The sequence below is a fragment of the Hippocampus guttulatus genome, chromosome 2, assembly GCF_054856545.1.
Source record: "Hippocampus guttulatus isolate MCC_2025c chromosome 2, RoL_Hgut_1.0, whole genome shotgun sequence".
Lineage (NCBI taxonomy): Eukaryota > Metazoa > Chordata > Actinopteri > Syngnathiformes > Syngnathidae > Hippocampus > Hippocampus guttulatus.
In genome coordinates this window covers 10,966,970-10,980,812 of record NC_141262.1, presented here as the reverse complement: position 1 = coordinate 10,980,812, position 13,843 = coordinate 10,966,970, and the positions used below count along the sequence as shown (strand labels likewise).

Here is a 13,843-nt window from a genome sequence, read left to right as displayed (position 1 = left end):
ATATTTCACTTCATATATTTTTAAATGCAGCACAATTAATGTTCATTCTTCATCATTTGAAACTTTTTGAGAAAGTTAAAACTCCGCATGCTTGTCTCGTTTTTATATTTACAAAATGAGGTCTGTTAACTTTGTCGACGACTACAGTGTGCAGTAGGTGGAATAGCTGAGTCGTGAACTGCTCTGTTGAGTCTGAAACTTTGCTTCATTTTAAAACAGAAGCCTAAGTTACACTTTTGCCAAATTCATAACATTACCAAATATGTCAAGAATTCTGAATACGCTTCTATATTTTCTACAGTAAAAAAAAAGTGGAGAGACAAAGTTAGCATAAGGTTGTCCAAAATAAAACAAAACGGTGAGTACACGCAGCGGTTTTGGGTTTGCTGACGGCACACAAAACATAACATAGTAATCCGAAACACGCAATCAAAACTGTGTGAATCATTTAAAAATCAAAGCACCAACAGAACAGTATTGATGTTACAGTCACTGTGTCAGCGTCATTGTGGGAATTGAGAAATTGTCACAAGTCAGCCTTTACTGCTATTGAAGCTGACTCTTGACTCGCTGCGATGCAAGATTTCTGCAGTGCAAAAAGACAGACAACGGGTGGACAAAGGCGAGCAGAATCACCAGGGTCACAGCGATGTTCACCTACAGACACATGAGAATAAAAGTGAGTGCCTGAAGGAATTTGTTCAGGAATTTATTCAAGATTTGTGTGACTGCATACTCACATATAAAGGATCTCCATGCAGGACAGACTTTACCAAAGCAAGGCAGACATACTGTAGTAAAGAGAAGACTGCTGAAATTGCCATGATGAGGCCGTACAGCTTTCCAAAGTGGCATGATGGGAAACTGGTTGCACACAAAAAGAAAAAAAAATCACAACACAAAAATTGTAATAAATTATATATAACACACATGATCTCTCTCTCTCTCTCTCTCTCTCTCTCTCTCTCTCTCTCTCTCTCTTTCTCTCTCTCTCTCTCTCTCTCTCTCTCTCTCTCTCTCTCTCTCTATATATATATATATATATATATATACAGTATATATACATAAAATTAGAATTATAAACACCACTAAGAAGCTACAATTACGGTCCACACAGAGCAAATACATTACTCTAAGAGCAGTGAACAATAAGCGTGGAAAGCCATATTTTTGATGGTTTTGGATTGGACCACATTGTGCTGAGCACCGTACAATGTGATCAAAGGTGTGCAGTCAGACAAAAATAGCAGCACCTGATGCCCCAGGCCGGAGTGTATGGATGAAGCAGCTCAGCGAGTTCAGAGCGTAAATGGTGAAACCTTTCAGAGATTTGAAAACAAGTTGCAGATTCTTAAAATTACCTCAAAAGCGCACAGACAGCCAGTGGATGAAGGCCAGAATTGGAGTAATGTGCTCCCTCTTACGTGATTCAGTTATGAGCGGAGCGTCAGCATTTTGAACAAACTAACGATGTTTGGGGGGCAGTCGGACAATCTCCTAAGTAATTGCTGTTTCAAAGTGCTCATGTGGGAAAAAGCTTCACCTTTGCTAGTGGCCTGAGGTGTAAAAATCAAAACAATATAGAATAGAAATTCCTGCTGTCTGTATGTCTGTCGGTATGTTAGTTATTAGACTACTTTCTTCCTCATGTCGAATGAATAATAAGAGATTGTGTTAGCATTCTTGGGTCAGGGAAATCGAGCCTCTCTGACTCAATGACAAAAAAGAGAAACAAATGATGTCAAGTATCAAGCTTGCTGAACACATAAACAAACAGCAATCAAAACAATACCTCTCACGGCAAGACTTTTCCTGCTTGTTGAAGGTACAGTATTAAGGGAGATATTGCAAAACTTTTGTGTGCAGTTTTACTCACGCCACACTGAGGAATGCTGCATTGCCACCGTACAGGAACGAGCGATTGAGCACTTGGATGATGAAGGTAAAATACTGAAGTGGTAAGAGTGGCGCAGCGGCACAAATTGAAAACACCAACCCCATCAATGATGTCAGGAAGAGAGAAAGAACTGAGGAATTCAGGTCTGCCTCTTGTTCACTCATACCTACACACACACATACAAAAAACCAACAACAAAGTAATTTACATTTCAGTTTTCATTGACAAGCTGTCTGTTAAATGTAGTTTGCGGCCTTTGAATTCCCACCTTCTCCATTTCACTATAGAGTCACAGCAGCTCCTTTAATGACAGGCTTTAACACCAGCATGTAATTTCTGCCCATACAATCCACCTTATTCGAAACGATTGCAAGAAAGGTCATTTTGTTGTGAAAATTGGTAGTTTCCATCGTGTACCAGTTGATAAGGAATGCAAAAGGATTAGGCTGAATATCTTAATTTTTAAAGACCGCCTAAATGTTGCAAGCTTGGTGCTTTCATTTAATGGGCAAAAGGAAAATGGAGTAATACGTGCAACAATCTTTGGGCGTAAGTTACAACAAAATACCGGAGAAGGTTCACTGGGTGCCGTATAAAGATTGAGAGCAGTGTCACAAGAACATCAGATATTTCATGTATGCGGGTGGAAACCACAAAGTAAATGATCAACAACATGTATGGACCTATTTCGTGCACACATTTGCTCAGTGTGAAAGAGTCCTGCGGCAATGGGAAATGACCAGTTACCGTATTTGGAAGCCCCGATGTAGCCTCCTACCAGAACGTAAAAACTGAGATTTCACCGCTGGTTAGACCGCACCTCTGGAAGGCTTATCTTTCAATGCTGCTCAAGAAAACTCAGAATTTGCTCAATTTGGAGGATATTCTCCCGTTGGCACTTTCAAATCAATTTCGTACGTGCATTTTTTATGCGCTTTTAATATGTGGCGACTCTACCGTCTAGGCTTCTTACACACGCACCATTCGTAACCTGGAAATATGTGTGCAACCATCATAAAGGCGTGATTCAGTGAAGTCTGAGGATACCCCTAATTTCCTGGTCAAGGAATTTTCATGAGACTAGAGAATTCCATAGAGATCCATTTTGAAAATATGGCACACTTTGGACTCGGAAGTTAACGCCAGTGAGATGTGCACAGCTCAACTACACGCCACTTTGAAGGAGTGTGTGCTTTACATTCACTTTGCAATAAATCCAGTAAAAGCAATTAAATTAGACTACCGTGCTCAGAACGGAAAGCTTGTTCAGGTCGTCAAGCAACACGCAGTACCCCCTCAATCAAATAACCCCCTCCAAAATAATGACTATGACTGTGACTCTGCGCTTCAACCGCAATTACTAGCAGCATGTGGAAATGCTCCTCACAGGTGAAGAAAAAAAATTCTACTGGTGCTGATCCTTTTTGTCATCATCTGATTTAATGTCGACGTTTGGCCGTCATTGTATTGTAATTCTGACACAGATGCAGCCGTTTGGCAATCGTTGAGTGTATATGGGGCAGGTGCTCCCTCCAACCCCCGTCCATCTATAAGCAGGAATCAGCCGAGTTGGCCGTTCAAGAGGCACTAGAGCATAGTACAGCCCCCGGAGTGCGGAGGCCAAAATATGCATTACGTCGGTGGGACAATGGTCACCCTGACAAATTTGTTGGCGTCACGCCCTGATGTTCAATGTCTCCACCCAATTGTTACTCCACCAACATCATTCTACATCACAGTCAGGCCCTCTCCAATTGGACGCACGTGTCTGACATTACGACGCTGCCGCTCTCTGACAACATTGCCCCCAGTACGTGATAGCATGATAGTTAGACGATACATCAACTGTAACATTAATACTGTACTGTTTGTTGGTGGCTTTTTAGACTATGTATCCTGTAGTGATTCATCCAGCGTTTTCATTTGTTGGAAATATGTGAATGGATTCCTATTATCTATTTGCTTGGTTGAAGCTTGGCCTGACTGTATTTATTCAGTGGGTTCTTCTTTGTACCCTGATGAACGTCCCACTCAGTCTGGTGGCTCCCAATATTTCCACTAGTTAATTTTTAATTTTTTTCTTGGTGATTATAAAGTTGAACGTGCTTGTTGTTCATTACCTTCAGGCAGAGGTTTGCGCTTGTTTCTGTCCATGATGAGGCCATTCCAAGGTGCGCACAACACCCCGCACAGTTGGGTAAAGGCAAAGGCGTTGATGTACTGACTGACTGCCAACACATTGACAAAGGTTTAGCGTATACATTTAAATGAGGATTACTGTCAAATTCACAGTGCCAATTTGTGTCATGTGTCTTTCTGGGACCATTAATTAGAAGTAAACGACTAAATAGTACTTTTTTCCTCACATGGTTTCTCTGTGCCCTGCCATGTCTTTTTTAATATCAGGGTCATCAGGGAATGAGTGCATGTTTTGATTACCTACCAAGGAGGCTTGTTTGTGTATATTTGAATTGCATGCCACTGTAGTATTTGAAAGCCACATGATGAAGTCTGATCTTACCAAGTGAAGGCTGCCCATGAGTTAGCTTCTGCAGCATGGGGTTAAGGGTGCCAATGAACAGATAATGTCGCAGTTGGATCACCGACAACCAAATTACGTGCCAGATGAATAATCTGGATAGAACACACTCACGTAAAGTTTTCTCTGGGTGAGACAAGAAATTGCAGAGATTTGAAAATCATTAGTTCAGAAAAAGGTTTACCACCAGACTTAAACGGGACAATTGATCAAAGCTGCGTCACAAAGCCTCTCAACAGATTTGCTGATATTTTCTTCAGGATGGATCTTTCACCAAGTAATTATTGTATTTAACAATTCTTCAGTGAAACATACATAAACACACATTTATTTCATCCCGCTTACCAAACATGGCAGCTGGGATTTATGGATTGATTAAAAACATTCCTAAGGATGAACACCAAAGCAAGCAGACCATTCGCAAATCTTAGTTTTCATTATCACTAATACATTTATAATGACCTGTTGCTTTATTTCTTGAGAGGAATATTTTCACTGCTAGATAGAGCCATTGTGGTTAAAATGATGAATTTAAAATTAGCTAGAACTATCTCACTGGCCAACAAGCAATTTGACATGCCATCATGTTTCACACGCATCACTTATTAAATAGGTAGTCACCATCATTATAATAGTGTGTAATGGAATAGAATATAGAATAGAATGACTTGAGTTGTGATTTTTTCTAATTCCCTACTGAACCAACCGAAATATGACCCTTACAAGATGTTTAAAAGACAACCTCAGGAAATGTGAAAAACCTGTGTTCAGTGGCTGATGCTTTTCTGTATCTCAAACATTTTCAATGGGATGCTGAAGTTAAATTTGAGCTCTACATGTGTCTGTATGAAACCTGAGTTCGAAAAGATTGGAAACTTGCAATTGCACACTGACCTTGTTTCGCAGGTGCCTTGTTGGAAAATGGTTCTGTCTCTGTGGTCTTCTGTGAGCTCACATTCATAGACTGCTTGACCCTTTTTTGCTTGTTGCAGGACAGCCTAAGATCAAAGTACAGCGCGAGTTAGATTTCTATTAGTACTTGTTTACATGTCATGCTTCCCATCCATGAATATACGAGATTTACACTTGCTCAGAGTAAATGGCCATTTTGCATATACATAAAGAATAACGTGACAAGTCCTTCCTGTTCGTACCCATATGTGTAGTCATCAGGCAGTGGGTATGGAATGATGGTTCTGGGAAAAAGGAAGAAAGTCCTGAGCACATGAATGACACTGCAGATGGACAGGAACAGGAAACAGGCACGGAGGGAGATGCCAGACTCATATAGCAACTGTGTCAGAAAAAGGCAAGATCAATATCAGTGTATTATATATGAGGTTAGATAAATCGCATGATTTGGGTAATGATGGGAAATCTCTCACCTTGATGATAATGAAGAGTGCTGAGGAAGAGTCAAAGGCCCCGTTGTAGAGAGTAATGATGGTGGAACGACGGGTGCCAAAAAGGTTTCCCACCTTCAAGGGGAGAAGTTGAAATAAATGTATTATATTGCTGTGTTCTGTGCTGCTGGTAGTGGGTTGTTTTTGGTTTGTACTTTATCTCTCCTTTATACGATGTTCACTAGAAAAGGTTGTTCACATTGATGCCGTATTTTTCAAACTTGTTGTCATCATGAGGGCAGGCACAACATAATAGTTGACCTTAGTTACCCCTTGCACATACGGCCACGCATTGGTTGAAGGGGCTTTAGATGCAGAGAAATGTACAGTGAATTCTGTTTTGTACGGAAGCGTGGAACTGCCAATGTGGAATTTTTTGCTAACAAATACGTTCAAATCTACTTGCGAGTACTTTCAAACATATTTGCAAATATGTTTGAATATATTTAAATATATTCAAAATATATTGAATGTAAATATATTCATATATATATTTATATATATATATATATATATCTAAATATATTGCTCTGACCAACCAGTCAGAAGATGGAAAATGCTGACATCATTGAGGGCCAGTGGTCTGGCCCAGTGAGGAGGAATCGGAAATCTGATCATTGAAAGAACCAACCCAATTGCTCATACAGGTTTAGTTACAGTGGCCAGCACTCCTGATTCTGACCCAGAATAGACTGACGTGGTAGCACACTGAGGCTATACACACATTTTTGCAGAGGTGGCAATTCCGTCACTATTGATGGAAAGTCTGTCAGTCTGTCACTGACCGACGCCCATTTTGGTGATGATTGACAAATGATGGTAAATTCAAACTTATTGAAAGAAATGACGGTCAAAGCACTGACAAAAGTGGGTTTAGGCCCATCAGTGTATTCGTTACGAACCGGGTCAAGTACCGCCGGACCTCTCAGTCCGTCACTGACGGATGCCCATTTTGCTGACGCCTGACAGAAACACGCCCTGACTATCTCGTGTATTTGTCCGCGGGGCTGAAAACAAGCAGGCTTGCTACTATTGGCTATTTATGGAAATGCTTTTTGCTTCCTGTACAGTAGGTGGCGGTATGCACCAAATATCTGTAATCCACCAATGAACCAAGATGACGACAAGAAGCTTTTTAGGAGTTCATTTAGAAGTAATTTGAGCTCTTTGAATGTGCACACATGTACACGTGCACATGGACTTGTGTGTGCCCGTGCAAGGTTTGGCTCCACCTCCCCATTCCCCCGCTCCTAACGGTATGGGTTTGCTGTGTCGAATAATGTGATGGGTCAAATGTAGTGAGTAAATTTGTGAGTAAACTGAACAATCATTTAACATTATTTTAGGTATTTACGATGCTTTATGTGACTTCATAGTTTGGTAGTGTGCCGTGAGATTTTTTTCATGTCAAATATTTTCCTGGTGCTTTAAACAACCGCTCCAGGATAAGACTTGCTTGACAAAAATGTTTCGGACCTACCTGCATGTTGGTGATGAGCAACATAATGCCGCCCACAGCAATGAATGAGAGGGCTGGGAAAAGCAGGACGGACAGAGCTGATGGGAAAAAAGGCAAATAAATGAGCATCCTAACTTGCTTTCAGGATTCAGACAAAAAAGTGTTTTGTTTTGTTTTGTTTTGTTTTACCTGAATTTGAGAAGGCCACCATCAAGGTACCAACAGTGTGGAAACCTCTGAAATAAACACATTACATGTACGATCAATGAATGTTCCTAAAACCTAACACCATAATAAAGACTTTGGATTTGTGGATTTCCACAAAATATGTACACATGTTCGAACTAATACAGTCTACACTGAGAGAAATTGACAGAATAATTCACACATCGATTATGCAAAGGTATTTGAACAATGACTATTTCAGCATTCGGCCATGATAAGAAAGGTGAACGTGAATGACAGGAACGTGAACAACAGGGAAGTAAAAGACTAATTTTGACGAATTTTGACATATGCCAACATGCAACTGGACCCAATTAAACAAAAACATTCAGCATGCATCAGATACGCGGCAGCATGAGGCAAATGTTTACAAAAACAGCAGCAGGAACATCGATTAAACAGCGTGAAAGAAAAAAAAACTTAGAGAGGCTCTGCTGAAACCAAAAGAAGTACCGGTAGTTATTAAGTGCAGGGCACATATTAGAGGAACTTCCTGTGTAGGAAATGACAAAGCAGACAAGATGACTAAAGAGACAGCAGAAGATGACTTGAGTTAGTCAGTGATGGTAGTGGAATCAAGAATTGGAAAATGTATGTTTTCCAAACTAACAACCTTATTTCAGATCAAGAAAGGGCATCCCGTAGAAGAAGAACTAACCGGGTGGCCAAGGATGAGACTGGTTTGTATCGGCATGAAATTGATGGACGTCCAGTCCTGTCGGCAACTAAATTGAAGACTCCAATTTGGGAGGCATGGGTTTTTCATCTGCAATTCAAGGTAAACTCGAACCAACGAATCAGAGGCTTATATCAAAAACTCCGATGGTGATGACCTCAGAGAAATTGGATTGGGATGGGGCGCTACCACTTGCGCTGCTAACCATGAGGACCACCGTTAATTCCGCCACAGGTTTCACACCTTTTAAGATGGAATGTGACCGGGAGTTCCCCGCTCCATGGCAATCCATGGACCCGGGCGCTCTTCAACAAATGGTTCCTCATTAACCTTTAGTCCCAGACAAGGACTCATTGATTGTTCTCGTCTCCTATTTTCAGGAGCGGACGAGACTCCAGGGTGAACACCCCGGGAAACAACAGACGTATCCTGAGCATGTGTATCTGGGGGTCCTAAAGCGGAAGTGGCACCAGCTGAGATGAATGGGACCACGCAGAGTGACACAAAGGACCTGTCATGCTGTCTACCTGGAAGGAATGCGTCAGCCCCAAGAAGCGTCTCCAACTTCAAAGTGACCTTCGGAAGTTCCCTGAGAAAGGAACTCCAATCTCACAATTTGTGCACAGCAGATGTGGTCTGTACTTTGTCAAAATGCCAAGATCGAACTGCATTGACCTTTCTTTGTTTCTGATTTTTACATAAGGGGAAGGACTGCCCGCCCCTAATTAACATAATTAACGTACTATGCCTATATATACGTGTGACTGGAGTTGTTCGGGGCTTCCTGATGAAATCCGAGACTCACAGGAGCCCGAATCGAATCGTGTTGCGTTGTGATAAACTGAAGAAAAGACGACGTGGTGTTGAGTCTTCTTCCACCTTATAGAGCGATAAAAGAACCCGTGTCCAAGGAGGGCCAAAAGCAAATTGACAGCTCCCCCTCCTCTACAATACACCACCACAATTGCTTCTAAAGAAAACATAAATGTGACTTTAGTGTACTTTCAGCTCCAATTTGAAAAAAAGGCAGAACACATACTGTAAGTGTATAACCCTTTTATGCAGACTATCTCAATTTTTCTCAAAAGATTTTGTTGTACAAACACTTGTGGATTTAATTTCCAGGCTCGTGACGCGACTCCCCCTGTTTTTCCATTTATTTCTTTTCCCAACCCACAAAACAGTAGATCCCTTCAACTCATCAAGCTGTGAAGTGTAGAGCTGGGAAAAGCTATGAGCATTCCTCGGCCCTGTATTTTCCCTCCACCCTGTTTTAGTGGAAACACATGGACGTTCCATGTGTCAGTATATTTTTGTTGTTGGTTTGGATTATTCTGGAGCTACAGCTCTGTTGACATTACAAAATAGTTACTGCGCACTGTCAGCCAAACATGCATTTTTCTCTCCTATAACTCCTCCTTTCAGTGTATTTATTCTTAGAATGATAGATAGATAGATAGATAGATAGATAGATAGATAGATAGATAGATAGATAGATAGATAGATAGATAGATAGATAGATAGATAGATAGATAGATAGATAGATAGATAGATAGATAGATAGATAGATAGATAGATAGATAGATAGATAGATAGAAAGAGAGCGAGAGAGTCATTATGAAAAAAAAACAAGTGCATGAAACAAGCCTTAAATGCGATGAAAAATCAAGCCCTTGTCAGCGATCTCAAAAGCTGTGGGCCTGTCCACTGACTCTATGAATCCAGGCCCTGCTGAAAAATGGATGTTAATTCATAAAGCATTTTTCTTATGCCTACAAATCTTCATATGTTTGAGCTTCCAAAATGTATGTCCAAGACATACCCCTCGTCATTGCAGGTGAGTATTTTCTTTATCCACTGTATAGGTCATGTGCATTACTGATCAATAATTTCAAACCATCCCTACCAAATGTAAAAGTCTATTGGATGCCACCTTCCTTTCAGTCACTCCTCTTGGAAACCATGCTGATATTCGTAATGAGCAACCCTTAGTATGACTTCAACTGCATTTATTGACGTTTCACCCAAACTGAGTAAACTTCATCAAGGCACTGAACAAGTTGTGTCAAGATGCACTCACATTCCCAAGAGCCGGGCCACTGTTGTGCCAAAGAAGTCGAAAATGAAACCACTTGCTACTGTCAGAAAATTATTCATGAAGGATGCAATGGTGAAGACCAGGGAGAGCTGCTCATCTTGTCCACTGCAATCTGAAAGAGGCAAGGAAAAAGCCAATGTTACACCTTTTATTCAAGAACAAAAGTATGAGAATCGTAAGCTGACCTAAAACCTGTGAGCCATTGATTCCTGTGCTGTTGACACACAGATAGTTGAAGTAACCCTCCTTCTTGAGGACGAAAACAAGTGAGGCCCACCCAAATAAGATGCCTGCAAAACAAAGACACTCCACCAGGCCCGTGATGAAGGTGAGGGCTCGTCGCATCCCCAAACGATTCTGACAGTCCGGCATGGTCCCTGCTTCTGGCACTCATACGCACACCAGTGGAATCTGTGTTCACACCTGCAGACACCGGCCAAAAATAACCAAAGATTAGAGGCAAAAACATTTTAGTTATATGCACTTTGAGTTTGTTTTCTGATTACTTTTCTTTTTTTTTTCCCCCATCCCACTACACTGTGGCAGAACAGAAGGGGCTCTAAAGAGTGATCGAGACAGTGCAGAGGATCATCAGCTGCCCCCAACCCTCCGTGAAGGACATTGAAACGTCCAGTTGCATCGGAAGAACAGAGGCAGTCACAAGTTACAACACCCACCTAGTTTGTGGCAGGAGCTCTCGGTCCATCAAGACCTGAATAAATAAACTCGGCCACCCATCACTGCACTGACCTCACACTCACACCAACACTCTTTGCATATTGCGGCACCATGGTAGACAAGTAAGTTTGCAGATCTGACACTTGGAGAGAAAGTTTTCAAGACCACATCAAGTATTTTCTATAAAGGTGTCATTCATCCATTTCACTCGTCGTTAATATTTATTTTGTAACATATTCTGGATGTTGAATTATCGTTATTCTCGATGAAATGTGTTTTTGTTGGTATTTTCGGTTGTCTGGAATGGATAACATTGGATTTATATTATTTCCTTTGGACAATTCTCCTTTTGACTTCGGACTTTTTGGACTGCGTTGATCAAAAAATAAAAAAAATAAAAAAAAGGTTCCGCTGTACTATCCTTTGAAGAGTCAGCATCTCCGACTCCAGCGCTACCGTACCTTCAACATTTGTGGTTTACAGCCATTGCACTGCAATTTGTTTTGCGTGGTTACTAATATTATTTATTTGAGATTTGTCATTCTTGAAACACAAACGTGGAGTTGCACCCCAATTTCACTGTATCTTGACCATATAATGACAAAAAAGGATTCGGGTAAGCTGTAGCCATTCCCAGTAGACATGAAGCGAGAGGCACAACACTCACAAAGAAATATAACTTCTTGGGTTCATTGTCCTCTGAACATAATTTCTTCATTTTGACAAAAATAACCATTGTGAGACAAAGGTTTTCTTATCTTATCATAAAATGTGCAGTTAAGTAGAAAAAGAGCACAGACCTTTGATGCCCTCCTTCCCGCTGTGGTGGATCTCACAGTTCACATTGCCATCTGTTCTGAATCTTTCTCTTCCTTTTAAATGGTACAGCTCCTCCTTCCTCTTGCCATTTGGCTTTCGCTCTTCTTCTTTCTTAATCCGTCTTGTGCAAAGAAGGACCCTCTCCACCTTAGTTAGTTGCAAAAAAACAACCCAAAAAGGCTTTCCGACAGCTATGATGAAAGTGCTGGAATTGCTGCAACACTTGTTCCGTCAGTCTAAAGGTCATGTGACTGTACGAACAGAAAAAAAAAAGTCAAAAGCTGATTGGAAACAGACAGGAAAGCATTCTTCCAAGAACTCAATTTAACGGCTACAGCTCAGAACTGTGAAACTTGATAAATTTGTGTTTTGTGGATTTGTCATCGATTTAAATGACATAAAGAGAGAGTGAGCTTCCCTTACGAGCATTTTGTTTTTGAACCTTTTTTTCCGTATCAGGTCCTGTATAAGTTGATAAAATAAATCCCCTCAAACCTAGCCATAAGAACTACGCCAGTCCTATTTATTTATTCGAACATCATCATGCAGGAGTCTGACTGCAAACAATAACAACAGATCACTGACAAAAAAATAAAAACAAAATTAAGCCTGCTTTTAGTCACCAGGCTTTCCTACAGCAATTGAAAGCACAGTGAGCGGTTTGATTTTTTTAATCGTTTTAAAGTCTTGCTTTTTGTACTTGTATACAAATTTGGCATCATTTTAAACGGTGCTCGTACCTGTGATGTGTCAAATTCAGAAGACATGTTTGTTTTCACTTTATGAGGACAAGATATTCTGGCCTAAGAATGAGTCCTGTACTAGTTGGTTTGTCTGCAAGCATCTACAATGGTATTCTACATAAACAATGAGAATGAAACAGGTGAATTTCTCAAATCACGTTTTAACAGATGATTATCAGTGAGCATACCAAGTGACATTTAGTTAGGGTTGGCACGCACGATTCTGAAATTCAGGAACCCCAGAACAAGAAGAGTGCCAACATCAGCAAATTTTTGTGGCAACTTATGATCTTATGTCATTGAACTCAAGATTTGATGGAAAAAAAGAGCCAAAATAGAGATGAACACGAGATTGTCTTTCTCAATCATTGCTTCCGCTTTCAAATAAATGTTGTGTACAAAGGACTGAGAGTTGATCTAAAACACTGTATTTATGTTGTTTATCGCACAATACAACATAACATGTACAAGTTTTCCAATAAAAACAAGCATTTTGAGGGAATGTCTCTCTAACTAAAATGTTGGAAGGAATGTTTATAGAACACTCATATGGAATGTTGCACATCGAAAAATTATTAACGGGTGATAGACTCAGAGGCATAGCATCATGGTGAAGGTCCCGGTGCAAATTTATTATGTGCTTACACCCTTGCCAAAACACAAATGCATGCATGCCACTCGAGAGACCTGCTGTTGTTGCCATGTTTTTGGCAGCGCTTTTCATTTTAATGCTGTGATTGACATATTGAGAATTAACAATATCACACACACACACACACACACACACACACACACACACACACACACACACACACACACACACACACACGCACACACATTTATAGATATATTCATCCATCCACTTTCTAATCCGCTTTATCCTCACAAGGGTTGCGGGGGGTGCTGGAGCCTATCCCAGCTGTCTTCTGGCAGTAGGCGGGGGACACCCTGAACCGGTTGCCAGCCAATCGCAGGGCACGCAGAGACGAACAACCATCCACGCTCACACTCACACATAGGGACAATTAGAGTGTTCCATTAACCTGCCATGCATGTTTTTGGAATGTGGGAGGAAACAGGAGTGCCCGGAGAAAACCCACGCAGGCCAAGGGAGAACATGCAAACTCTACACAGGAAGGGCTCTCTCTCTCTATATATATATATATATAGAGAGAGAGAGAGAGAGAGAGAGAGAGAGAGAGAGAGAGAGAGAGAGAGACAGAGACAGAGAGAGAGAGAGAGAGATTTTCGGGAAATGTATACCTCCGTTAACAAACAATAGCTTAATAATTACTTCACATTGTCA

General features: G+C 40.8%; 1 protein-coding gene across 2 annotated transcripts; it reads right to left on the bottom strand.

The window, feature by feature from the left end:
• Positions 1–11,960, bottom strand: slc43a3b (solute carrier family 43 member 3b). 2 transcript variants are annotated; one of them, XM_086136291.1, is made up of 13 exons: positions 11,776–11,959; positions 10,483–10,720; positions 10,280–10,409; positions 7,488–7,534; positions 7,320–7,396; positions 5,822–5,914; positions 5,591–5,730; positions 5,331–5,434; positions 4,419–4,562; positions 4,018–4,125; positions 1,877–2,063; positions 741–864; positions 1–657 (listed from the first exon to the last, which is right to left on the bottom strand). In XM_086136291.1, exons 2-13 carry the CDS (start codon positions 10,667–10,669, stop codon positions 547–549), a joined length of 1,452 nt encoding a protein of 483 aa, XP_085992417.1. In that variant the 5' UTR covers positions 10,670–10,720; positions 11,776–11,959; the 3' UTR covers positions 1–546. The 2 variants fall into 2 exon arrangements, with proteins under 2 accessions (XP_085992417.1, XP_085992427.1); XM_086136301.1 differs by lacking the exons at positions 4,018–4,125; positions 4,419–4,562 and having other exon boundaries at positions 11,776–11,960.
• Between the last annotated feature and the right edge of the window lie 1,883 nt (positions 11,961–13,843).